The sequence below is a fragment of the Strongylocentrotus purpuratus genome, unplaced genomic scaffold (genome assembly GCF_000002235.5).
Source record: "Strongylocentrotus purpuratus isolate Spur 01 unplaced genomic scaffold, Spur_5.0 spur5_scaffold_12, whole genome shotgun sequence".
Taxonomy (NCBI): domain Eukaryota; kingdom Metazoa; phylum Echinodermata; class Echinoidea; order Camarodonta; family Strongylocentrotidae; genus Strongylocentrotus; species Strongylocentrotus purpuratus.
This window is the reverse complement of record NW_022145597.1, coordinates 32294489-32321930: the sequence shown is the minus strand read 5'-3', so window position 1 is coordinate 32321930 and position 27442 is coordinate 32294489. Positions and strand designations below refer to the sequence as shown.

The following is a 27442-nucleotide window of genomic DNA, read 5'->3' as shown; positions in this document are numbered from 1 at the left end:
CTTTCCTGTCTTGTTTCATTACTTTACTGTCTGTCTTGTTTCTTTCTTTCCTCCACATCTTGTTTTTTTCATTTCCAGTCATTTTACTAGAAATCGTACTGGGATGACTGGAAGTTTCAGCCTTGAGGACTGTTGAGCCTGTTGCCTTGCCGACAACTTTCCCAGTATTCTGCTTCTTGCTAGGTGTATCCGAAGTGTCCCTCACTTGTCATTTTTCCCCGAGTAGTACAGCTTGAAGATGGTCTACTGTGTTGTGGCTGTGGTGCTTGAAGTTGAACCTGGGAGGAAGAGAAATTATTGATTACCATATGAGAAAGAAACAAGACTACTGACACTGTTTACAATTAAAAAGGTACACTACATTTCAAATCTTGGCGGATGACTAGCATTATTGAATAAATGTTCATATCTGTAAACTGAACAGCGGAGTGAAGATGATTGGAAGAGAAAGAGCTAACAATCAAATGAACTAAAAATAAGAAGAAAGAATAAATGATGAAAAGGTACATATTTAACCGTCACCCTGTATATATGATCAACTTTTGTACTCACTTGGGTCTGAGACTGGGCAGGTTTGCTCACATGTGGTGGATCTGTGGAGACACCTTCTTGGGAATGCAGAATGCTTGGAGTTGTGCAGTCATCTTGGTTTGGTGAGCAGGCTTTTCCTGTAGGACAAGACAAGTTTAAAAACTTCATACGATGCCTGCAACACTATTGATAATGACTTATTTATAAGCAAAAAATTGAATTACACATTAAATTAAATTTTGCAATTACCATCCTGGTTCATGTAATATCCATTTTTATTTTGTTCAAACTATTTTAGAGTGTAAAATGATAATAACTGTTGCCAATTTGAGGAGTAAAAGCTGATTAATTCAAACAATAAGAAAGCTCTCTACTGCTATGGTTAATCTATTCAAATCTGGTAATTTTAATGATGGCCATATTTAAATGGAATGAAAAGGAGTAGATGCCTTGTATAGTAATACATTTTCTAGCCTTACCTTTAGTTGAGATCCCTGAGCAGGTTTATTTTTCACAGCTGGGGTTGGCTTCTTTGGAACAAGTGAAGTCTGGACACTATTCTTGGTAGCCTTGGTCTGTTGAGTAGGCTTCTTCTACTTTATCTGTTGAGTAGGCGTCTTCTGCTGGGCTGACACTTCTCCTTCAAAAAAGAGGACTAGAGCTTGCCATTGCTGGATAAATCTTGGCAAGCATTGGCCCATAGCTCAGCCATCTCGTACAAGCATGTTTCAGAATTGCCTGCACTTTTTGAGATTCAATTTCCTGTTTACGCTGGCTTCCAGAAAGTAGAACACATCAATAAGGAGCGAGTCAATTGAATATGTTTATGGTAATGCAGATGACACAGCTGTGGCAGCAAGATCAATTAGATGATTGGGGCAACCAAGCACATTGTGGTTTGGCTGACACTTTCCGAGGCATGCCCCGATTTCCTTGTGTACACCAGTCATGACTGATGCATTGTCTGTGACTTGCAGCTGATAGAGAAATATTGTGCTCCAAATAAAATGATGTAAATAAGCACTCAGCTCTAGTTATATTAAAATCCTTGGAGGTTGACATCCATGATGTTATTTCTCATGCTGACAATTCAGACTGGAAAGCAGTGATGTGTTGCTTTGTTTTGCAATGAACAACAATGTCATTACAACCGCCATGCAAAATTGACAAATCTCGGCGACATACCTTGCAAGTTGCATGATGTTTGCTCTTTCCTGATGATGCAATGAAGTCAAAGTCAAGTCAAAGTCATCAGCATATTTCTTGTTGTAAGCTTGTCCTCTTTTGCGCTCCATCTTATTCACAATGATTTCCTGTCTTACACGATGCAAGGGTACTGCTTTGGAACCTTAAGCCTCTGTTTTTCGCACGAGATGGGTTTCCATGAAATTCTCCTTCTGTTCTCCCGACAACTGGTCATACTTCGTACATGTTGCACATTGGTCTTTTTTATTCATCATTACGTTTTTTCCGGGCAATGATATGGTGTTGCTTGGCCACAATCAGTGGAAGCTGCATAGGGAATCTAATCTGCTTAGTTAGTAGAAAACTGCAAGTACTGCGCAATTCTTAATGAATGCATGAAAGTACTTGAAACAGTCTGGACATGAAAAGTAAAATGGCTAATGGACATACATGGGAATAGACAGTTCTGGCACACAAACTGAAATGAATATACAGTACTTTGGTAGACTAAACTCAATTTCACAAAAAATGGACATAGACAGTTCTGGTTTTAAGCCCTCGAGATATAATAAGAAATAAAAAAAACAATATAATACATATTAAAGAAAATAAAATGATGAAATTTGCATATTCATAATTTATGCAAATTAACCTTTGCATTTTCAAATATCGACAGCCCCCCCCCCCCCCTGCAGTCAGGGGTTGCTCAAAATAGCCCACTACAGTAAAGGTTAATTATCATGTAAACATCATTGACAGTATAACATTGATATAATCCTATAATCATCACTGTCCTACTCATTGTCATCATATTTACCACCATGATTGTTGAGACAATATACTGTAACCCTCCAATTTTCATTAACTCAAACAACTTAATACATCATAGTGAATAACATACTATTGAAACGCATTATCACTACCAAACAAATCATCTTTCAGAGAATAACATTCCAGCATTGCGTCATGATATTAGTATTCATTCATTATCATTAATCTTCCCATTTTGATATTCCATAACAATAATAATTTAATTCAATTCAATTCAATTCAATTCAATTCAATTTCAATTCAATTTGATTTTATTTAAGTCCATTTAAAAAAAGTACATTGAAAAACATTGTACATTGACAACATATTTACATGTAGGATACACAGTATACATTGAACTTTAAACACACAATTAAAAAGAGAAGTAAAGACAAGAGTAAGAAATCAAGGAAATAGATAATGAACATGAAATGGAAATTGCAAAAGAACCAAATAAAGGTTCTGTCGAGGCAATTCCCAGCTTATTAAAATCCCGAAATTTTTACTGATAAAGAATTAGAAAAGCATAGTGACATTATGGCAAAAAAAGAGTTTAAAAGTTATAAAAGTTTAAAAGTTATAAAAGTTATAAAAGTTATAAAAGTTAGCCGGATGGATTAATTATTTTGTAGAGTTTGTGAATAAAAAAACCATAAGTTTTGATTTAAAAGAATTAAGAAACGAAATTGTTTTAATATAATAAGGAAGAGAGTTTCTTGTTGACGGTCCTCTTTACTTAAATACTTGCATGTCTCATTGTCACGTTCAAGCTTGATCTCTGATTTGAGTGTCTCCTTCAGAGTGATGGTTTCCCTGTACCCTGTCTCCTACTCCAACTCAGTCAAAAAACGAGCACTTTGCAAGGTTCATGGAATGTTCCAACTTCAATATACGGATCAGGTCGACAATCCTTAACCTGGGAAGAAAAAGCATGGATGTATGATCTTGTTATCCATCTACCTATCAATCCAGTTTTCTAAATGTGTACCATTGTTTTAGATTTCTAAAATGTTATCTATCAGTTCGAAATACATGTACATGTCATGACGTGAGTGATATGTTTAAAGATACTAAGGTTTGAAAGTCAAGGAGTGACAACACATAAATCCTTCAACTCATCACCTTAAGAAAAGGGTATTACCATCTTTACAACCTGCTTTCAATGTGATGTCCATGGCAGATGATATCATTGATAAGTGTAAGGTAAGCCAACAAAATATTGACAACCATTTTAAGAAGGAAAAATATTATTTGTTTTTATGTAAACATTTATTCATTTTTGCTAGCAATATTTAATATCTTGTTTTTTGGTATTTTTTGGTTTTTTGTACTTGTTACTGCTTTGATATTTTGATGTAAACATTTATTCAATTTTATATATTTGTTCTCATTTGCTATGTTTTCTTTAAATATTTATATATATATGTATGTTTTTTAATGCTTTTTTTTTATATGATTATATGTTTGATGTAAACTTGCATTTTTAGTCGTTGGACTTTTTGACAAGTCTTGAATAAAACCTCATTTGAATTGAATTGAATTGAATTCATTTTTGCAAAAATGAAGACATAATAAATGAAAATGTTTATTTATCAACAAAATTGAAAAATTTACTCGTTTGTTCTTCTCATTTTACTACTAATATTAAAAAGCAATCTTAACAGCTTCATGGTAACTATAATATGTAGGGATGACCTCTGTTTCCAATAAATCTAGTCCCTTGCTGTACACATGATCTATCAATGTTCCCTTCTCAGTGGTAGCATTAACAACATGCTGTTTGTAACCTTTATTACACATTAGCTTGTTTACCTGTGAAGAACCTTTAAACAAATCCTCATTAAAATCTCCCATCACAATACACCTAATGCTTCTTTTGTGTAATGCATCTAGCAAATTGTCTAATGATTCACAGAATGATTTGATACTATATGATGGAGGTCGATAAACAACTGAAATCACAACAGAAACTGGTTTGGTGACAAGAATTGCGATAAACTCTAAGTTGTCGACAGATATGTTTAATCTACTTGAATATGTATTCTTGATATACATTGCAACACCTCCGTGCGATTGTTCTTTGAGTACATTTCCAACTCCAGAACTACAGTATGACAGATGTCGTGGCTGATGATAAAATCGAAAGTTATCTAAAATAACGTCACAGAGATCATCATCATTAATCCATGTTTCGGTCAAGCAAATACAATCTACATTCACAAATTGGCACTGGGATTTGAAATCAGTAAAATGCTGTTTTAATCCTTGTACATTTTGCATTACCAAAGAAAAGTTATAATCGTGAATATCTTCAGAAGTTTCATTCTCGATAAACGGCTTCATAATCTCAATGCGTTCTTTAATTTCTGGATTACAATATATAAGTTTAGGATCGAAATGTTCTATCACAAGTCCAGATAACGAAGTAACGCGACTAAGCCCAACATATGCCTGTCCAGATTGAAATACTTTTTTTAATGATACAACAGCTTTGTCTAATGTCGAACCTTGTACTTTATGAATTGTGCAAGCATAAGCAAGCTTAAGTGGAAATTGTTTTCTCACATATTTCTTACCAATGGATTCTTGAGACATTTCGATGGAATGAATACCAACATCGGCCTTCTCAAAATTAACTTTGATGCAAACTGGATTCAAATTTGTATGATCCGTTATTATTTCTGTTACATTTCCGAAACATCCATTTGTCAGGCCTTTACTAACATCAATGTTCTTGAGCAACATCACTCTAGCATTAACTGCAATCCACAGATAAGGAGGCAACTGGGTTTTCATCTTTGTATAAGGTTTTTCCAGTATTTGATTTCCTTTTTTAACATCTTTGTCCATGTCTTGTGCTTTTACACATATCACATCTCCACATTTTGTATGCAATAATTTCTTGTTCCAAGCATCTACTTCATTGTTACATGCATAGATATGCAGAGCATTTTCACATTCTTCGCCAGTTTCACAGGACTTGAGCATTGCTAGGTCTTCATCGCAGAGAATTTCATCCCCTTCTTTTACACGTAATCTATTTAAGAGAAAAGCGAATTGGGTATCGTCTTTTTGTCTCATAATGTCTTCAAGTTCTACTTTCTTGAAATTAGCATTCCACAATGCACCATTGAGTGTGTCTTTATATAAAGGAGTTCCTAAGACTGGAGGTAACTGATACATGTCTCCCACAGCAATAACTGAAACACCAGCAAAAGCAGTTTGATCGCGTGATTGTTTTATTTGTCGTAGGCGGCCGTGAATGTAAGACATCAACTTTTGATCTACCATTGATACTTCATCTATGATTAAAATTTGCAATTCAGCCAGCTTATTTCGAAGGACACTTATTTTCTCATCACTCAGAGGTTGATACAGTCTTTGTGCATTGATTGGAATAGAAAGAATACTATGTATAGTATGGCCATTGATATTGTATGCAGCTACTCCGGTTGGAGCCATTTTCAATACTGAGACATCATCAGGATGTGGCAACATTCGAGCTAGTATACGTGTTGCTTCATAGTAAAGACATTTGATCAAATGACTCTTTCCAGTGCCAGCACCTCCAGTTAGAAAAATATGAAACGGTTCGACCGATTTTCCATTTACTCTATCTAAACACCACTGTCGTATTTTGTAAAAAACACTCTGTTGCTTCTCATTCAAAGACCTCATCAAAGAATGTCCATCTTGTTTGGAAATTTTTACAGAACGTAGTTCGATGCTATAGTCATCTTTTTTTGGTTCATTCTTTAAATCAGGGATATCAAGATCTCCATCACAATCTTCGACATCTACATTTTCTTTGGGATGTTCAAGTCGCTCTACTTCCTTTTCCGGACATAAAAGACCCCATGCATCTTCGTGTGGACCAAATTTGTCAAGGTGCTCCTGTGCATGATCAATTGCATCAGCATTCATTTCAAACTTCTTTCGGTTGGTACAGACAATTGACCAGACTTTCTCCAATTCACGTCCACATATTTTCACAGAACCTGTCTCGTAAAACTCTTCATGTGTTTTAAATGTTGGGGGCTTTAATTGTCCATCTTCAAAATATGGCAGAAAGAGTTGCAAAATGCTCAAATAATATTTTTCGGGTGAGATGATGGGTGAGAATCGGGGATATCTTACAACTGCATCTCCTGTACGAGTACGCTTCTGAATATATCCCAGATCGTTATCTAATTTAAAGACATTTTTACTTCTTGTACTTGGCGTTTGGGATGCAGTTAAGATTCTATACTGAGAACAAAACGTTGCAAGACACATATCACTGAATTCTGCGTTTTTAGGTCGAGCTTTGTATCTGTCGAGCTTGCTAGGCATCCAAACATTCTCATCATCATCATTATCGTTATCTGGTCTGCTTTTTATAACGCTTAATGGTAAACTCATTCTGACAGGGTCGGGTCCAACAGGAATGAATTCCACTTTCCTAGAACATTCTTTCAATCTGAGACTGCAAACACGATAGACGCTTTCTTGAGCAGACACTTCACGATTTTGCATGTACACCTGGCCAAGTTTTTTCATGCTTTCCTTTGCGTTCTCATTTCCCTCTTTCATTTCTGATAGTGTATGACTCAATAGCATTCCGATTTCTCGTTCAGCTTTTGACATGTAGGATACAATATAAGCCACGCATGCAAATACATTTGTTACGAACTGCAAATCCATGTTGGCATTCCAGCTTCTTAGTAGACTTGGATTAAACTGATTTACCCATACATCTTGTATTTCTCTTTTGATGATCATACTTTGTTGTGATGCTAATTCATTATGTGCATTCTCAAATTGATTTTGTGTAATGCCAAGCTTTTCAAAGAGATGGTTTACACTGTTGTACTCGATTCCATTAGATAATGCATCTTTAACTGACTTCAACAATTTCTCTGCATCATCTTTAATCTTTTCAGAAGCTCTAACTTGATCATTGTCCTTTCCCTTATTTTGCACTTTCCCACAATCTTTAGCTGGAATCTCTTCAACAGGTGTTACAATGAATGTTTTTCCAGATGGTGGTCTCGGAAAATTAAATCTACACGCCTTCCCTGTTTTTGTGCAAGATTTAGAATGTTTCTTACTGTGTTGTTGGACCTTGCTTACTATTTCATGCAGTTCTTGATCTTCCTTTTCATCCGGTTTCTGGCAAGAAATGTATTTATCTACGAATTGTACAACATCATCATCTTTATCGATACCCAACTGTGGAGCATTTTGAACCCAGAACAAGGCATGAATGTGAGGGGAACCACGAGCTTGATACTCTACTCTCCAAAATGAATCAACTACTTTACCAATCGGTGCAGCGGGAGATAAAATAACTCTCTTCATAAAAGTGTGAAATCTTTTATCAAACATTCTGGCAACTGTTACTGGATTTGATCTTAAAAGATTACATTTTTCTGTATAGTCTAATTCACTCGATTCCCTGGTGTCTCCTTTTTGTCTAAGCAATGTATTCATTAATTCTGGCCATCTCATATCGGCAGATGAGAAAGAAGCAAACCATGTCGGCTTTCCAAGCTGTCTTACCATTGCGAGAACATCTTTTTGTGTCTTTTGCCAGAATGGAGGTGTTCCACGAATTTGCTTTAAAAATTTATAGCCCTTGTCTGATTTTAGTATTTTTTTAACTTTCTCTGCATCTTTCAAATCTGAGGCAGTTATTGAAGACGAATCATCTTTTTTGTTTGGACTTTGCCTTAAAGCGATAGAAACTTGTGATATAACCTGTTGAATTTCATAAATATATTGTGCATAAAAGATGTAATCTGTATTCTGAGCAAATCTATTGTCCACGTGCATCAGTCGGTTATGCAGATAACGTCCTAATGTTATTTTTTCATCTCTTCTATCATGGAATGTTGGTTGACCTTTAGGAAATAATACTGGGAAACATTTGGCCTCATTGCTTTCATCTTGTAGAATTGATACAGGGCTTCTTCCTTCACAAGGAGCACAACATATTATGTCTTCAAAATACTGATCTAATATTTCCTGTCCAATATCTACTGGCTGGAGACACGAGTCTAACTGAATACCACGTAAGCGTTGTTCCATATCGTCTTCAGTGTCGTTGTCATCTATTTTTTGTTGTAGTTTACTGTTGTCTTGCATGTTTTCATTAGCATTTTTGTCTTTGGACAAAATGTAATCAATTTGTTCTTCCATTTCCTTCCAATATTTTGCTAAACGAGCTTTACCACCAATTTCCACTGCTTCTTCCTTTTCATTATCTTTTTCATTTCGTTCAAGTGAGTTTTCCCATTTATCATTTACTGTAACATCAAAATACCACTTATTATTTGCTTTTAAATACTGCAGAGCATTAAGCAAGTTAGATTTATCTACAAATTTGTACTCATAATAGCTTTTGTACGACAATTTTCGTTTGAGTTTAACACGGATCAATTGATCTTCAGTCTGTGGTCTTGGCAACATATCTACTGTTTCATAAGTGTTTGAAGGCACGCACACGACTGGGCCATGGACTCCATTTTGACCACCTTTAGGCAAGGCCATTAGCTTCATGAAAGGGATATTCAATGCAATCAAATGCTGTTCTAAATTGTTCAGATTGGCAAGTTCTTTTGGAACTTCATGTAGTTGTAAATTGTTCATATTTGCTTCTGCAGGTACTTTTCCAGCTTGCAATTTTCTATGACAGGTGAAGCATATCCATAGTGACGATCTGGCTGACTGGCCTATTAAACATTTTGACCGGCATTCTGAATTGCAAACATGCAAATATTCTTCACTTATGCATGTCTGAATGTTATAATTACTCTTTTTACATTTCAATACTTGGTTCTCAAAGAGAAGTTTTAAGCATACACAGCACACATATTCTGGGCCATGAGAAATTATCTTTCTAAATTCTTCAAGTACAATATCAAACTTGGACAATTTTACTGTTCGAAGTACAGACCTTTTTCGATTTCGTTTTATTACATTTTGCCTATATTTTTCAATTTTTTTATATTTAATTTTTAAGCTCATCAATTTCTTTTCCTTAAATTCGTTGCCTTTATATCTAATTTTGGACAATGTTTTCATATTTGCCTTTTTTGTATGTTTAAAGTGATCGTTGCTATATAATTCCTTCATTTGTTTTTTCATGGTATCTCGTTGTTTTTCCTTAAAAAGTTCATCATTGTGATATAATTCCTTTATTTGTTTCTTCATGGTATCTCGTTGTTTTTCCTTAAAAAGTTCATCATTGTGATATAATTCTTTTATTCGTTTTTTCATGATATCTTGTTGTTTTTTCTTAAAATGTTGATTGTTGTGATATAATTCCTTTATTCGTTTTTTCATGATATCTTGTTGTTTTTTCTTAAAATGTTCATCGTTGTGATATAATTCCTTTATTCGTTTTTTCATGATATCTTGTTGTTTTTTCTTAAAATGTTCATTGTTCAAATATTTACTTCTTATTCTACTCTTGTGCATTTGTTTAAATAGTTCATCGTTCCTATATTTATTTTTCATTTTAATCCTCATAGCTGTTTGAACATTTTCTTTGAATCCTTCATTTCTCAAATATTTTTGTTTATTTCCATACAAAATTTTCTTTTTATAACGTGAATCAAAATGATATTTGGTTTTCATAATGTTTAGCTGTATGTTCCTGAAATTTGAATCCTCTTCATACATTTCTTTTTGCCTTTGTTTTACTTCATTTATTTTTTCTATTTTGTAGGTTAAATCATTTCGATATTTATTTTTCATTTTATTTTTTTTGATTTGCGCATTGTGAATACACTTTTCCTTTTTCTTAATTATTTCATCTTTGGTCAAGGCTCGTTTTTCTCTCATAAGCTGTCTCTTGCGCTCCCTTCTTTGATTAGAACTTTGTCTGTGTTTACGTTTTTTCTTTCCATGGTCTACATTTCCAACATGAACTTCTCCAATTATTATTAATTCATCATGACTATCTACACATTTGCTTGCATCAACTCTTAAGCTGTCGTTCTCATTCATTTTTACCAATTTGGTTTTTCGAATTTCCTTGCCAAGGTCGACATCAACTTTTGCATCGCTTTCGAGGTTACTCCATTTTCGTTTTCTGCTTAAGATAGAGTTGGAATTCTGAGCTTTGTTCACTAAATTCAATCTATCAGAGTCATTCCCGGATTTAGTACAATTTTTGGAATCTCCTTTTTGTTCATTTTCATATTCTGTATTTATAGAGTCATTTCCGTTTAGAAGACAACTATTATTTAGCTGTGATTCTCTTAATTTGGTTAAGCCAATTGTCACACTCTTCAGTTTTAATTGCTGACCGTTATAATGTACATCATGAATGATTGTTTCATTTGCTTTTTCAGGGAAGAGAAATACATTTGGGTTATCAATCATCTTTTGTGGGGAAACACTCTCATCCAATATTTGAACTTCATCAAAGCTTTCACAATGTATGGAACATCCAGAGCTTCCAGACTGACTTTCACTGTGAGTATTTGACGAAGGAATTGGATTACAAACAAAATCCTGTAACTGTGGATAGCCTTTCAAGGTTTCATTCTTACCGGAAGTTGCTTTAGCACATACACTAGTTACTTCATATTCGGTGTGCAGGGGGCATCCCATTGATTTTGCTAACCTCATGCAATGCTTGTACACACCTTGCCAGCTTTGAGTACGAAGTACAACACTGTGTCCGTTACAACTCAGGAAACCTCGACTGCTTCTGGAATGTGAATCAAATATAAAGAAACCATCTTGACCAGATAATACAATGAAAGTACTTCTAGCAAATGTCACAAAACATGCATCAGAATCAGTACAGAGTTCTTTTTCGAGTGCTTGCTTCAATGTCATCGAAAGAGACTGGGCCAATATCAATTCATCTCCATCTAACAATCCAGTGACTGGTTCACGGCGTACTATGTTAAACAATTCATTGTACGCATCCAAATATTCAAATAGATCAGATATCAATAAGTATTGGTTGTCGAGTGAAGTGGATCGCCGTATGTAACAGTATAATTCATTACCGTTATTCAAAATCCTGTCTAGATCTGTACTTTTCCAATCATTGGCATTTTTTACCTTGCTATACAACAGTGCAGAAAGTGAATTGGTAACACACTGCTTTCCACTTAAGTCACCAAATCTTGTATCACCTTGATTGAATGTCCCTTGGGCAACAAGCATTATTTGTGTATCGACTCTCGTGCATTTGTCTTTGTGATCACTTTCAAGGGTTTCATCCTTGGTGTTACGTTCGTTGTGAACGACTGATTCAGACTGATTACTTGCACACTGTTCATATGTCATGTCCAAAAGATTTGCAGTACCTTTCCTCTCATCGTGATTTATCGTACCAGTCTCCAACGTGAGCCTACGTTTTTTTCCCTTTGGATCAACATGGTTTTGAAATGTTTCAGGAGACTTATCCACTACTTCATCAATTTCTTCCTCTATCTGCGACTTGGATCTACACTTCTTCAACACATGCTTTACTTTAACATCAGCCTGAATTGATGGACATGGCAAAGTTCTCTTTGACGTTCTATCTTCTTTAGTTGTTCTTGTCTGTTCCAATGAATTGAAATTGACAAAATCTACAGATTCAACAACATTAAAATGAACATTTCCTGTGTACAGTATATAAATTCCCTTATCAGATGTAACAATATTGATTCTTCCAGGTTTCTTTGCGGAGTACAATTGCCAACATGGTACTTGGTCATTGTATGAATAAATATCAGTATCGATTAAATTTGCTAAAGCGCTAATTTCAGTGTCTGTAGCCCACGTTCCGTCTTCCTTTATTCTACGTTTCAAAACATATTCTCTGACTGTTCTATATTCTTGCCTCAATGTATTACTAAACATGTCCTTGGTTTGCAATAAATGTTTCACAGTGGCATTTCTTAAAATTGCATGATTATGCTCAGTTCCAGAAATTACATAGGAAATTGCACGAAAGAAACAATTGCCATCACCAGTAATTTGTTTACTCTGTAAAGGAACTCCAAGACAGCTATTTCTATCTAACCTTGAATCACAGCCTTTGCCTATATATCTGATATTCAGTTTTGAACAAATGTTCTGTTTGTCATTATTCTGGAGGGGTACAAATTTGAAATCTTTATCCGGTCTACCACGTAATCCAAGATCTGCTACAAATTCAACTTCTGTTTCTGTTTCATCAGTACATGTGTACATATTAGCATCTATTGCCTTTTCAATGTCTTCATCTTTGATATTTGAATCTGAAGAAGATTCTAAAGGATTCCTTGAATGAGCATGATCATTAAATGACATATCAGTATCATTGTCTGTACCATCTTTTACTGTATCAAAGCTTCTATTCTTCAGGTCACTGTCAAACACTGCATCTTCTTCTACACCATCTGAAACATCTGAAAAATCATTTTTCATCATATCATCATTTTCCAATACCGATTCACAGACATTGCCTACTGGTTCATTTCTGGGCATATCTTTTGGTCTATCACAAACATTCAAAGGCATATTGCGTTCTGGTGAAACACTTCTATCGAATAAATCACATCCAGGACTTGTGTCTGTATCACTATCAGATTCTATACAATTCCTTGCACACGAACGTTTCACTGGTATATGAACATCACTGCCACTATCATCGTCTGTTTCAATTTCCCTATTTTCATCAAAATTTGATTGCAACAGATTATTCTTTGAATCGTCCTGCACAACTCCATCTGAACCTTTGTTGTCTTTCATATTGCAAATATGCTGGTCTGAGTGTTCATTATTTTTACATGTATTTGGATCAAGTCCTTGGTCACTTGCATTCATAGATTTCTTTGTATCCAGCTTCTCATTCTTTACTGCTAATTCTATTCCTTCATCTTTGTCAAATCTAATCTCTGATTTATCAGAAGAGTGATTTCCATCAGTGCCTTTTTTCCCGGCTTTGGAAGACTGACCTTTCATGTTCCTTTTTCGACCTCTTCCTCTTTTACCTCCTGCGTAGACTCTGTATCGTCTCAAATCCTGCATCTTTTCCAGAATGTTGCAAGTTCTTTGGTTAGAGCGTTGATCAGAATCTGGTTTTGACAATGGAGACAAACTAGCAGTTACGTCAGCGTATGATTGATTTTGCATTCTTTCCATTTCTTCACAGGCTTCATTGTAAACCTTCATAGAATGTAGAGATTGCACACTGCAAGCATAAATGCTCAATAGATTTTCTGCATAGGATTGCACACTGACATCTTCTTCTTCATTTTTCATTTTCTGCTTCACCTTACACTCTTTTTTGTGTACTGTGTTTTTTCTCTTACGACTCCCATAAAATGTCTTGAATGCTTTGCCAATGTAGGTAACACCTGGTTCCAACAATACACCATGAATTGATCTTTTCTGCCTTTTGTCCTGTTCATTTTCTTCTTTTGAATTTGAATGCAATCTTTCTTCTCTTTTTCTTGCCATCAGTTTTGCTCTCTTGCATTTCACTTTCACCCACTTATCGTCAACTTCTTCATTGAGCAAGTTTTGATCTATGAAATGAGACAGATTGTCTGTTACACCATTTTCATATCTGCTACATGGCTCTGCAAACAGCGTGCTCCTTTTTACTTTAACATACCTCTTCTTTGATGTCCTTACTCGTCTTGTCTGTTTGAAGATCTCCATGTTCTCATCGTCATTGTCATCATCGTCATCTGCTGACATGAGAGGCTCATATCTGTTATAATGAGATGGAATACATACTTTGTCAAATATTCGATCGCCAATATTGCTATGACCACAGCATGAGCAAATCCAAATCAATCTCTGGTCAGCAAGTTTTTCATTGTTCAAGTATTCCTCACAAGTCACATGGAAATGGTTGGTACAAGACTCGCATGTTACATAGTTGTCACTTTTATTGATCTTATCCATGCAATAACATTCATCAACATCTGTGTTGATCATCGATGTGTAACTGGAAAGCATGCTTAGAATCTCATGAACAATAGAGCTGAATTGAGTGGCAGCCATCTTCAATCTCTTTATCGCAATAGGCATAAAATGCACAATATTAAAAGTTTACAGTCTAATTAGTAATATTCAAATAAATGCCTTGATGTGTTTTGGATGTACAAGAAGGTAATACTTTTAAAGATTTCACGTACGAATCTTTGTATCTATTCTGCAATATATCTCTTCAAAGTGCAATACTTTATTAAAAACTTTTAGTTCCCCGACAATTTTTAAAATCTGTTTGTCAATGAAGCAGACTCGCAAGTGGACTCTGTCACTCTCGATGCAAAATTGTTTATCCCCTTTTCACACTTAAGGGTTTATTATAATGTTATTTTCCTTGTAATGAAAGTCACTTAATACAAACACTGAATATCTTATCAAAATTTCCTTCAACTCTCTTCTTTATCAACAAACTTTAGTTAATTACTTGAATATTAGTTATATTAACACGTTTCCTACTCTCTATGAAACTACTTAAGCTTATATGTTTTTCCTAAACCTTGTTCTCTTACTTCAATTTTTCTACTTTTGTTATTTATCAAGCTCACTTTAAAAAAAAGAAAAGAAAATCTGTGATCAAATATTTTCTTTCCAACCACTCAAGCCCACTTGTATTTTTCTACCTTGATCTCTTTAATAATTTCCTTATTCTTTTTATTTATCACGCTCCCTTCTTTTCTCCAAAACTCTGTAAATGATAAAATACCTTCTCTGCAACTTCTCAAGCCCACTTGTATTTCTGAACCTTATTCTCTTCAATTTTCCTCACCCTTTTTTTCTTTTTTTTTAATATGTTCAACTTATCAAAGACACCTCCTTTTCTCTAAACTCTGTAAGTTCTGGACTTTATTCTCTTACTTCAACTTTTCTCACGCTTTTGTAATTAATCAAGCTTACCTCTTTCTTAAATTAAAAAAAAAAGTGTCATCAAATATCCTCTATCAAAGTTCTTAAGCCCACTTTATTTCTCAATCTTGTTCTCTGGCTTTAATTTTCCTCACGAATATGTAATTTACCAAGTTCCGGTCTTTTTATTCTAAAAACTCTCTAATCAAATATTTTCTTTCCAACCACCTAAGCTCACTTGTATTTACGTTTCCTCTTACTTCAATTTTCCTCAATCTTTTTGTAATTTATCAGGGATTTTTTAAACAAAATCTGTGAATGATCAAATACCCTCTCTGCAACTACTCAAGCCCACTTGTATCTCTGCACTTAATTCTCTTCAATTCTCCACACTTGACTTCAGTATGTGTAATTTATCAGTCACTTCCTTTTTTTTTGTCTAACTCTATAAACTTTTGAACCTTACTCTCTTCAATCGTCCTCACTCTTTGTAATTTAAAGCTTACTCCTTTCTTTAAAAAAACCTCTCTGTAATAAAATATGCTCTTTCAAACTACTCAAGGTTACTTGTTCTCTTGACTTCAATTTTACTCACTCTCTTTGTAATTTTTCAAACTCACTTCTTTTTCTTTTAACTTAAAAACCTCTGTAATCAAATATCTTCTATCCAACTACTCTAGTTCACTTGTATTTCTAAACCTTCTTTTCTTTCTTCAATTTTCCCCACTCCTTTTTCAATTTTACCACGCTTACTTCCTTTTGAAAAAAATCTGTAAACGATCAAATATCCTGCTTTTCTTCTGATTAATTAATCTTATCACTGGTTAATGAATTTCCAATACGCTCACCCAAAGTTCTTTGTAAGCAAACACACTTTATTGTATCCCTACAACTGAAAATATCTCAAGTTTGTTTCCCACTTTTTGCAAACTTGCCTTTTATTTCTCAAAACTGTAATTTGATAAATTGTATTTATTCCTATCAAGCCTGTTTGTTTTTCTAACACACTGTCCCTGTTATTGCTTATTTATCCACGAGTCTCACCTGGTTCCTGTTATTGCTTATTTATCCAGGAGTCTCACCTGGTTCCTGTTATTGCTTATATATCCAGGAGTTTCACCTGCTTCCTGTTATTGATTATATATCCAGGAGTTTCACCTGGTTCCTGTTATTGATTATATATCCAGGAGTCTCACCTGGTTCCTGTTTTCTTTTTCAGTAATTTCTTTTCTTTTTCAGTAATTTCTTTTCTTTTTCAGTTATTTCTTCTGTGGATTCTTTATACAACTCTACCACGGTCTCCCGTGGGTGAAATGTGATGAAATGGATAAAGACGCACACCCTTCTTGAGTGTGGGACACTCTCTTCTGAGAGCAGGATCTCTTCTGAGATTAGGAAAAGAGGTGAGATGAAGGTTCTTTGGTTCAAATGTATACAATGAAAAGATGTCAACATAAAACAATTACTTTTCCAGGAGACAAACACAAACACATAAGTGACAGCCAGACACCTGTAACGAGAGGGGGTAAATATTAAAAGGTTTGTTAAAATGAAAAGGAGCATCATCCATCTTTCAGAAGGCAAAAATTTTAACGTTTGTGAGGTAAGATTATGCTACAATACATTCAAGATAGTTCAAGTTCAAGTGCTAGTTCAAATACAAGTTCAAAATAGTTCAAGATAGTTCAAATAGTTCAAGATAGTTCAAATAGTTCAAGATAGTTCAAGATAGTTGAAGATAGTTGAAGTGCAAGTTCAAGTTCAAGTGCTAGTTCAAGTGCAAGTTCAAGTGCAAGTTCTTTGGATAGTTCAAGATAGTTCAAAATAGTTCAAGATAGTTCAAATAGTTTAAGATAGTTCAAGATAGTTCAAGTGCAAGTTCAAGTGCTAGTTCAAGTGCAAGTTCAAGTGTAAGTTCAAGTGTAAGTTCAAGTGCAAGTTCAAGTGCAAGTTCTTTGGAGAGTTCTTTCGAGAGTAAACCCTCGCGATGTAAACAGAATAGCAACACTCATTAACTGTCCAACAGTAAGAGCTCTATTCACCTCTGCCTCCTTGCTTCTGTCTCAGTAACTGTCCAACAGTAACAGCTCTATTCACCTCTTTCTCCTTGCTTGTCTCTCAATAACTGTCCAACAGTAACAACTCTATTTACCTCTGCCTCCTTGCTTCTCTCTCATTAACTGTCCAACAGTAAGAGTTCTATTCGCCTCTGCCTCCTTGCTTCTGTGTCAGTAACTGTCCAACAATAAGAGTTCTATTTACCTCTGCCTCCTTGCTTCTCTCTCATTAACTGTCCAACAGTAAGAGTTCTATTCACCTCTGCCTCCTTGCTTCTGTGTCAGTAACTGTCCAACAGTAAGAGCTCTATTCACCTCTGCCTCCTTGCTTCTGTCTCAGTAACTGTCCAACAGTAACAGCTCTATATATTCACCTCTTCCTCCTTGCTTGTCTCTCAATAACTGTCCAACAGTAACAACTCTATTTACCTCTGCCTCCTTGCTTCTCTCTCATTAACTGTCCAACAGTAAGAGCTCTATTCACCTCTGCCTCCTTGCTTCTGTCTCAGTAACTGTCCAACAGTAACAGCTCTATTCACCTCTTCCTCCTTGCTTGTCTCTCAATAACTGTCCAACAGTAACAACTCTATTTACCTCTGCCTCCTTGCTTCTCTCTCATTAACTGTCCAACAGTAAGAGTTCTATTCACCTCTGCCTCCTTGCTTCTGTGTCAGTAACTGTCCAACAATAAGAGTTCTATTTACCTCTGCCTCCTTGCTTCTCTCTCATTAACTGTCCAACAGTAAGAGTTCTGTTCACCTCTGCCTCCTTGCTTCTGTCTCAGTAACTGTCCAACAGTAACAGCTCTATTCACCTCTTCCTCCTTGCTTGTCTCTCAATAACTTTCCAACAGTAACAACTCTATTTACCTCTGCCTCCTTGCTTCTCTCTCATTAACTGTCCAACAGTAAGAGTTCTATTCACCTCTGCCTCCTTGCTTCTGTGTCAGTAACTGTCCAACAATAAGAGTTCTATTTACCTCTGCCTCCTTGCTTCTCTCTCATTAACTGTCCAACAGTAAGAGTTCTATTCACCTCTGCCTCCTTGCTTCTGTGTCAGTAACTGTCCAACAGTAAGAGCTCTATTCACCTCTTCCTCCTTGCTCGTCTCTCAATAACTGTCCAACAGTAACAACTCTATTTACCTCTGCCTCCTTGCTTCTCTCTAAATAACTGTCCAAGAGTAAGAGCTCTATTCACCTCTGCCTCCTTGCTTCTCTCTCAGTAAATGTTCAACAATAAGAGCTCTATTCACCTCTTCCTCCCTGCTTCCCTCTCACTAACTGTCCAACAGTAAGAGCTGAATTTACCTCTGCCTCCTTGCTTCTCTCTCAGTAACTGTCCAACAGTAAGAGTAGATCTATCAAATCTGAAATGGAAAGATTCAAACACCACATTACATCCCAAACTGCTACTTAGACCGAAATCAATAACTTTTGTAAGAACCAACAGTTCAGAAATAATGTTAATATCAATATTTTGTTTAGGTACAGTACTTCAATGCATTTTCATTTTAAGCTCTTTTCCTGTTTCAAATTGTACCATTTCTGTAATGACATTATCATGGGTGGTGGCACAACATACATTTTTAACTGACCAATGTCTAAACCTCATCTACTTTGTGGATGACTTTTCAGTTTAAACAAGGCATTAGCGATGTTGTGTCTCGCCCACTTGTGAAAATAACTAGAATATCGCAATGTCCATTGCCATCTATAAGAATTGTAGGGCCTATCGCAAGCTGATTTTGAAATATCTGCCATAGAATGCAACATCCCATAAACTTTGAGAAGGGGTATTACATGATATGCTACTGCCTTTCACCTGCTTCCACTGCATCTACTCCCTCCCCCTTTGATACGAGTAGAATTATTGCATTGATATTTTACATGTGTGAAGGTAAAATGTGTTTGTGTTTGTAGTGTAGCTGAGGTTGCAGGTAAACTTTAACGCTTGACCTCAAATGACTTTTGACCTCTCTATGTGCCAATGTTCAACCTGTGACTCCCCCCCCCCCCCCCCCCCCCCTCCACCCCACACTCCAGCAAAACATAGAGAGTCATAGACAGAAATAACCGTCTGGTGTGGGTCATTTCTTTAATCAAACTGACATTTGTTGATTAAAAGCACTAGAAATAAAAAAAGAAAAGAAAAAAACAATTGCATTTTATAAAAAACCAATATGATTATTTTACAAAAATAAATACAAATAGTGAGCCCTCATTCAAGACCAGTTTTGGTCATGCGATTGCATTGCGAAAAAAACGTTGTGAAATCGATCACAAAAGGTTGATCATCTAGCATATACGGTAAGTATTGGTGTGTACTGAAAGGTTCTGGATCATCAAAATGATGAGAAATTTGACCCAGTCATGGTAAAGTTACAAGCACTGTACACAGAAAGATGTATATGGGACTATGCGACACATGCGCGATATCTATCCACTCCGGATAGATATAAGAATTTACCAAATATATCAATTAGTATCAAAATTTGTATCATCAGGTATTAGTCAAAACATATTCTTTCACATGATTGTTAAAAAAAGGTACCATTTCATTTTTTGAGAGGGGGGCTTTTCCAAAACTGGTCTATACCTTTACTGACATAATTAAAAGTAACTTGGTAGTGTCAAAAACTTATATAGAAAATTTCTTAAAGCCATAGCTTTCGTATTCTGCATTCAATTGTTCCCAATTATGCGGATCTGTTTCATTCCATCATAGCTTTAATTTAAAAACTACTTGACTTCAGCCTTTCTAAGCATATCAACTTACTTTCTGCAACTCTCTCTTCAACTCTCAGTAACCTAAAATACAAACAAAACAAAACAAAAAATTACATTTAATAAAATACCAATATCAATATATTACAATAAATACAAATAATGAGCCCTCATTCATAATGCTAAATGACATAAATAAAACAAGTCAACGCAAAGCATAGCATCCCCTCGCAGGGTACATACTGGGAAATCAAACTAAGGCCATGTTTTGATGCCATGTACTTTCATATCAAATTTGATTAAAATCCGTCAAACATTACTAAAGTTATCGATATCAGAAACCAGATTCGCATATTTAATGAGCTATGACCTTTGACCTACATACTCCGAAACTGAACTTATGCTGTATTTTGATAGCATGTACCTTCCTATCAAATTTCATTAAAATCCGTCAAACATTACTAAAGTTATCGAATAGAAACCAGATTTGCACATTTAATGAACTATGACCTTTGACCTACATACTCCGAAACTGAACTTATGCTGTATTTTGATAGCATGTACCTTCATATCAAATTTGATTAAAATCTGTCAAACATTACTAAAGTTATCAATCGGAAACCAGATTCGCATATTTAATGAGCCATGACCTTTGACCTACATACTCGGAAATTGAACTTATGCCTCGTTTTTATACCCTGTACCTTCATATCGAATTTCATGAAAATCCATCAAATATTACTAAAGTTATCGAACAGAAACCAGATTCGCATATTTAATGAGCTATGACCTTTGACCTACATACTCTGAAATTGAACTTATGCGGTGTTTTTATACCATTTACCTTCATATCAAATTTCATTAAAATCCGTCAAACATTACTCTAAAGTTATTGATTTTAAACCAGATTTGTACTTAAGGCACACAGAAGGAAGGGCTTCGACAGCGAGCAGCATAATACAGGGGTCTAGATCCCCTCCTTCTAAATAACTGTCCAACAGTAACAACTCTATTTACCTCTGCCTCCTTGCTTCTCTCTCATTAACTGTCCAACAGTAAGAGTTCTATTCACCTCTGCCTCCTTGCTTCTGTGTCAGTTACTGTCCAACAATAAGAGTTCTATTTACCTCTGCCTCCTTGCTTCTCTCTCATTAACTGTCCAACAGTAAGAGTTCTATTCACCTCTGCCTCCTTGCTTCTGTGTCAGTAACTGTCCAACAGTAAGAGCTCTATTCACCTCTTCCTCCTTGCTCGTCTCTCAATAACTGTCCAACAGTAACAACTCTATTTACCTCTGCCTCCTTGCTTCTCTCTAAATAACTGTCCAAGAGTAAGAGCTCTATTCACCTCTGCCTCCTTGCTTCTCTCTCGGTAAATGTTCAACAATAAGGGCTCTATTCACCTCTTCCTCCCTGCTTCCCTCTCACTAACTGTCCAACAGTAAGAGCTGAATTTACCTCTGCCTCCTTGCTTCTCTCTCAGTAACTGTCCAACAGTAAGAGTAGATCTATCAAATCTGAAATGGAAAGATTCAAACACCACATTACATCCCAAACTGCTACTTAGACCGAAATCAATAACTTTTGTAAGAACCAACAGTTCAGAAATAATGTTAATATCAATATTTTGTTTAGGTACAGTACTTCAATGCATTTTCATTTTAAGCTCTTTTCCTGTTTCAAATTGTACCATTTCTGTAATGACATTATCATGGGTGGTGGCACAACATACATTTTTAACTGACCAATGTCTAAACCTCATCTACTTTGTGGATGACTTTTCAGTTTAAACAAGGCATTAGCGATGTTGTGTCTCGCCCACTTGTGAAAATAACTAGAATATCGCAATGTCCATTGCCATCTATAAGAATTGTAGGGCCTATCGCAAGCTGATTTTGAAATATCTGCCATAGAATGCAAAATCCCATAAACTTTGAGAAGGGGTATTACATGATATGCTACTGCCTTTCACCTGCTTCCACTGCATCTACTCCCTCCCCCTTTGATACGAGTAGAATTATTGCATTGATATTTTACATGTGTGAAGGTAAAATGTGTTTGTGTTTGTAGTGTAGCTGAGGTTGCAGGTAAACTTTAACGCTTGACCTCAAATGACTTTTGACCTCTCTATGTGCCAATGTTCAACCTGTGACTCCCCCCCCCCCCCCCCCCTCCACCCCACACTCCAGCAAAACATAGAGAGTCATAGACAGAAATAACCGTCTGGTGTGGGTCATTTCTTTAATCAAACTGACATTTGTTGATTAAAAGCACTAGAAATAAAAAAAGAAAAGAAAAAAACAATTGCATTTTATAAAAAACCAATATGAATATATTACAAAAATAAATACAAATAGTGAGCCCTCATTCAAGACCAGTTTTGGTCATGCGATTGCATTGCGAAAAAAACGTTGTGAAATCGATCACAAAAGGTTGATCATCTAGCATATACGGTAAGTATTGGTGTGTACTGAAAGGTTCTGGATCATCAAAATGATGAGAAATTTGACCCAGTCATGGTAAAGTTACAAGCACTGTACACAGAAAGATGTATATGGGACTATGCGACACATGCGCGATATCTATCCACTCCGGATAGATATAAGAATTTACCAAATATATCAATTAGTATCAAAATTTGTATCATCAGGTATTAGTCAAAACATATTCTTTCACATGATTGTTAAAAAAAGGTACCATTTCATTTTTTGAGAGGGGGGCTTTTCCAAAACTGGTCTATACCTTTACTGACATAATTAAAAGTAACTTGGTAGTGTCAAAAACTTATATAGAAAATTTCTTAAAGCCATAGCTTTCGTATTCTGCATTCAATTGTTCCCAATTATGCGGATCTGTTTCATTCCATCATAGCTTTAATTTAAAAACTACTTGACTTCAGCCTTTCTAAGCATATCAACTTACTTTCTGCAACTCTCTCTTCAACTCTCAGTAACCTAAAATACAAACAAAACAAAACAAAAAATTACATTTAATAAAATACCAATATCAATATATTACAATAAATACAAATAATGAGCCCTCATTCATAATGCTAAATGACATAAATAAAACAAGTCAACGCAAAGCATAGCATCCCCTCGCAGGGTACATACTGGGAAATCAAACTAAGGCCATGTTTTGATGCCATGTACTTTCATATCAAATTTGATTAAAATCCGTCAAACATTACTAAAGTTATCGATATCAGAAACCAGATTCGCATATTTAATGAGCTATGACCTTTGACCTACATACTCCGAAACTGAACTTATGCTGTATTTTGATAGCATGTACCTTCCTATCAAATTTTATTAAAATCCGTCAAACATTACTTAAGTTATCGAATAGAAACCAGATTTGCACATTTAATGAACTATGACCTTTGACCTACATACTCCGAAACTGAACTTATGCTGTATTTTGATAGCATGTACCTTCATATCAAATTTGATTAAAATCTGTCAAACATTACTAAAGTTATCAATCGGAAACCAGATTCGCATATTTAATGAGCTATGACCTTTGACCTACATACTCGGAAATTGAACTTATGCCTCGTTTTTATACTATGTACCTTCATATCGAATTTCATGAAAATCCATCAAATAATACTAAAGTTATCAAACAGAAACCAGATTCGCATATTTAATGAGCTATGACCTTTGACCTACATACTCCGAAACTGAACTTATGCTGTATTTTGATAGCATGTACCTTCCTATCAAATTTCATTAAAATCCGTCAAACATTACTAAAGTTATCGAATATAAACCAGATTTGCACATTTAATGAACTATGACCTTTGACCTACATACTCCGAAACTGAACTTATGCTGTATTTTGATAGCATGTACCTTCATATCAAATTTGATTAAAATCTGTCAAACATTACTAAAGTTATCAATCGGAAACCAGATTCGCATATTTAATGAGCCATGACCTTTGACCTACATACTCGGAAATTGAACTTATGCTGTATTTTTATACTATGTACCTTCATATCGAATTTCATGAAAATCCATCAAATAATACTAAAGTTATCAAACAGAAACCAGATTCGCATATTTAATGAGCTATGACCTTTGACCTACATACTCCGAAACTGAACTTATGCTGTATTTTGATAGCATGTACCTTCCTATCAAATTTCATTAAAATCCGTCAAACATTACTAAAGTTATCGAATAGAAACCAGATTTGCACATTTAATGAACTATGACCTTTGACCTACATACTCCAAAACTGAACTTATGCTGTATTTTGATAGCATGTACCTTCATATCAAATTTGATTAAAATCTGTCAAACATTACTAAAGTTATCAATCGGAAACCAGATTCGCATTTTTAATGAGCCATGACCTTTGACCTACATACTCGGAAATTGAACTTATGCCTCGTTTTTATACCCTGTACCTTCATATCGAATTTCATGAAAATCCATCAAATATTACTAAAGTTATCGAACAGAAACCAGATTCGCATATTTAATGAGCTATGACCTTTGACCTACATACTCTGAAATTGAACTTATGTGGTGTTTTTATACCATTTACCTTCATATCAAATTTCATTAAAATCCGTCAAACATTACTCTAAGTTATTGATTTTAAACCAGATTTGTACTTAAGGCACACAGAAGGAAGGGCTTCGACAGCGAGCAGCATAATACAGGGGTCTAGATCCCCTCCTTCTTTGACTTTGGCGAGGGGATAAATATTATCCCATGACTTTTACAAGCCGATCGCCTGTCAGCTGTGACCTGTCTAATTATCAACTATCAAGATATTCATGATTGGAATTAGAAATTAATAGATCTAGAAATCTAGACTAGATCTAGATCTAGGTCTAGTCTAGATCTATGATCTAGGCCTATAGTCAGATATAGTATCTAGATCTAGTAGTAGTAGGCCTAGATCCCTACCGACTTATGGTTTTTAATTTATAACACTGACTTAGATCTAGATCTAGAAACAGGTCTAGATCTAGACTAGGTCTACACTCTACAGTCTATTGGGAGAAATGAGTATGGTAAAACCGGTCACTCAAAGTCAGTTTGAAACACTTCCTTTTCGTTTTTCGTAGGGCTTCAAAATTCAATTACAATCACATGCACTCACTGAGCTGATATGATAACACGCAGATCTACATGTAGGTCTATACTACGTAAGATGTATCGCATCTCAGACTTGATTTTTAAAACTGCAAACATTATTATAAACAAAGTCAATGCCTTTAAAAGTTTAAATACACTCACACACTTATGCGATAACGCAAAATCTCTGAATACAATTAATAGCAACAACCGAATTCTTACCAAAACTAAGCTAGCAATCAGCACAACAACACAACTAGTCTAAACAGCTAGCAGTACTCAGCAACTCATATGACCATGATCATGAGTGTGCATGCAATTCGAATCGGCCAATATCTTGGTCAGATTAAATTCGCCCTACAGACAATTCGCCCAGTATATTTCTCGCGCATATAATTTCTCACGAAATGCATGATTTTGCGTGTTATAAGGGAAAAGGAATGTCAAAACAATGGATATCTGATACCTTGTCGTTTAGGCCATGTAAAAAGAATATACATGTTTAGCGTCCCCGCCCGCTTCCTTTTTGGGGGCCGCCTCCTATAATTTGTTTTTTTTTTTTTTTTTTATTATTATTATTTTTTTTTTTGATTTTTTTTTTTTTATAGAAAAAAAAACATAAAATCTCGGCGGCCATCTTGAAAAGTAGCCCGACTGACAGGGAAAATGTACCGAGCGGCAATTTTGAGCGGCCATTTTGAAAGAAAAAAGAAAGAAAAAGGGCCTCCTCCTTCCTATTTTTCCAAAAAACAGGACGCTAAACATGTTTTTTTTTTTTTTTTTGGCCTTATTCCATTGCTCCTAATTTTCTCTAGCTCTTTCCGTTGCCTAGCTTTGGCTAGCTTTGTATTCTTATTTCACGTACGTATACCTACCACCATTTCCTTATCCTCCCGCTACATCCTCTCTCCTTCCAAGACATGCGCATTTCTGATTCCTCGATCTTTCATCCCTCTGTCCAGCTCATGTATTTTTACATGACTATAACGGACCGTCTTCCTCTTTCCTTCTCTTTATTTATGTCTCACCATTTTTCATTTTGATGACGTCATCATAGTGAAAATTTCGATTAAATGCGACATGTCAGAATTTTCGTAATTTGCGTGTCATGCCTATCGAAGGTGACTTTTCCTGAAATCTGGATTCTACATTCCTGTCTTTTGCGAGCAATATCGCCATTATTTCTGCTAGGTTTTTGTTGATTTTTGAGTATGTTGTAGCTGAGACTATATGTTATCTAAATGTCCCCTCATTTTTTCAATCAGATGTCAGGATCGATCACGCTCATGATCATCGTTATCATAATGATGATGATGATCATCATCATGGTCTGAAATCTGGATTCTACATTCCTGTCTTTGGCGAGCAATATCGCCATTATTTCTGCTTGGTTTTTGTTGATGTTTGAGTATATGTTGTAGCTGAGACTATATGTTATCTAAATGTCCCCTCATTTTTTCAATCAGATGTCAGAATCACGCTCATGAATGATCATCATCGATCACTATCATCATGATTATCATCAATATCATCATGATCATCATCATCATATGGTCTGACGATGATCATCATCAAAATCATCAGGATCATGATCATGATCATCAACATCATCATCATCATCATTAACATTATCATTATAATCATCATCATCATCATCACCATTACTATCAAGATCATCATCTTCATCATCATTATGATCATCATTGTTTACATGTACATGTCAATATAATTTCTCTATATGGGAGATGACTTTTTCTCAAATCTGGATTCTACATTCCGTTCTTTTGCGAGCAATATCGCTGTTATTTCCACTTGGTTTTTGTTGATTTTTGAGTATGTTGTACGTAGCTGAGACTATACGCTATCTAAATGTCTCCCTCATTTTTTCAGTCAGATGTCAGTATGATCATGATCATCATCAATATATCATCATCATAATCACGGGCGTCTCCAACAGTTTTTCTTCTTCCCTTTCTTTTTCTTTTTGACCTTTCACTGTACCATCTCCTTTGAATATTAACACGTACAATCGCAAATAATGTAATAAACAACCATATTTACTTTATTATTACCCTATTATCACTTGATCCATTACTTTTTGCGTGTAATCCTTATGGGAGATGACTTTTTCTCAAATCTGGATTCTACATTCTTGTCTTTTGCAAGCAATATCGCCGTTATTTCGGCTTGATTTTTGTTGATTTTTTAGTATGTTGTAGCTGA

At 35.2% G+C, this 27442-nt stretch overlaps 1 protein-coding gene and 2 long non-coding RNA genes across 5 annotated transcripts; all 3 read right to left on the bottom strand.

Annotated features, from left to right (window-relative positions):
* Nucleotides 1-67: 67 nt before the first annotated feature.
* Nucleotides 68-2317, bottom strand: LOC105445316. Its single transcript, XR_004063620.1, has 3 exons — nt 1011-2317; nt 553-668; nt 68-278 (listed from the first exon to the last, which is right to left on the bottom strand). It is a non-coding gene; the product is annotated as an uncharacterized LOC105445316 (long non-coding RNA).
* Nucleotides 2318-3151: 834 nt separating this feature from the next.
* On the bottom strand, nt 3152-17067 carry LOC115922792. Of its 2 annotated transcripts, none has more exons than XM_030982455.1 (4): nt 14120-17067; nt 13458-13577; nt 11163-12908; nt 3152-3442 (listed from the first exon to the last, which is right to left on the bottom strand). In XM_030982455.1, the coding sequence occupies exons 2-4, from the start codon at nt 13528-13530 to the stop codon at nt 3438-3440; spliced, it is 1824 nt and encodes a 607-aa protein (XP_030838315.1). In that variant the 5' UTR covers nt 13531-13577; nt 14120-17067; the 3' UTR covers nt 3152-3437. The 2 variants fall into 2 exon arrangements, 1 of the variants encoding a protein (XP_030838315.1); XR_004063617.1 differs by having other exon boundaries at nt 3161-3442; nt 11163-11227.
* Nucleotides 17068-17692: 625 nt separating this feature from the next.
* Nucleotides 17693-25538, bottom strand: LOC105441118. 2 transcript variants are annotated; one of them, XR_004063619.1, is made up of 6 exons: nt 25442-25534; nt 23049-23080; nt 21530-21643; nt 20180-20211; nt 17777-18770; nt 17693-17717 (listed from the first exon to the last, which is right to left on the bottom strand). It is a non-coding gene; the product is annotated as an uncharacterized LOC105441118 (long non-coding RNA). The 2 variants fall into 2 exon arrangements; XR_004063618.1 differs by lacking the exon at nt 17693-17717 and having other exon boundaries at nt 17897-18770; nt 25442-25538.
* Nucleotides 25539-27442: the final 1904 nt, after the last annotated feature.

What these genes read in the sequence shown, in the direction of transcription:
- LOC115922792 (XM_030982455.1), bottom strand. Translation starts at nt 13,530, where the DNA reads ATGCAGGATTTGAGACGATACAGAGTCTACGCAGGAGGTAAAAGAGGA. An exon ending in TCGAAAAAGGAACATGAAAG is followed by an intron (nt 12,909 to 13,457) that starts GTCAGTCTTCCA and finishes ATGATTTTTCAG; the next exon opens with ATGTTTCAGATGGTGTAGAA.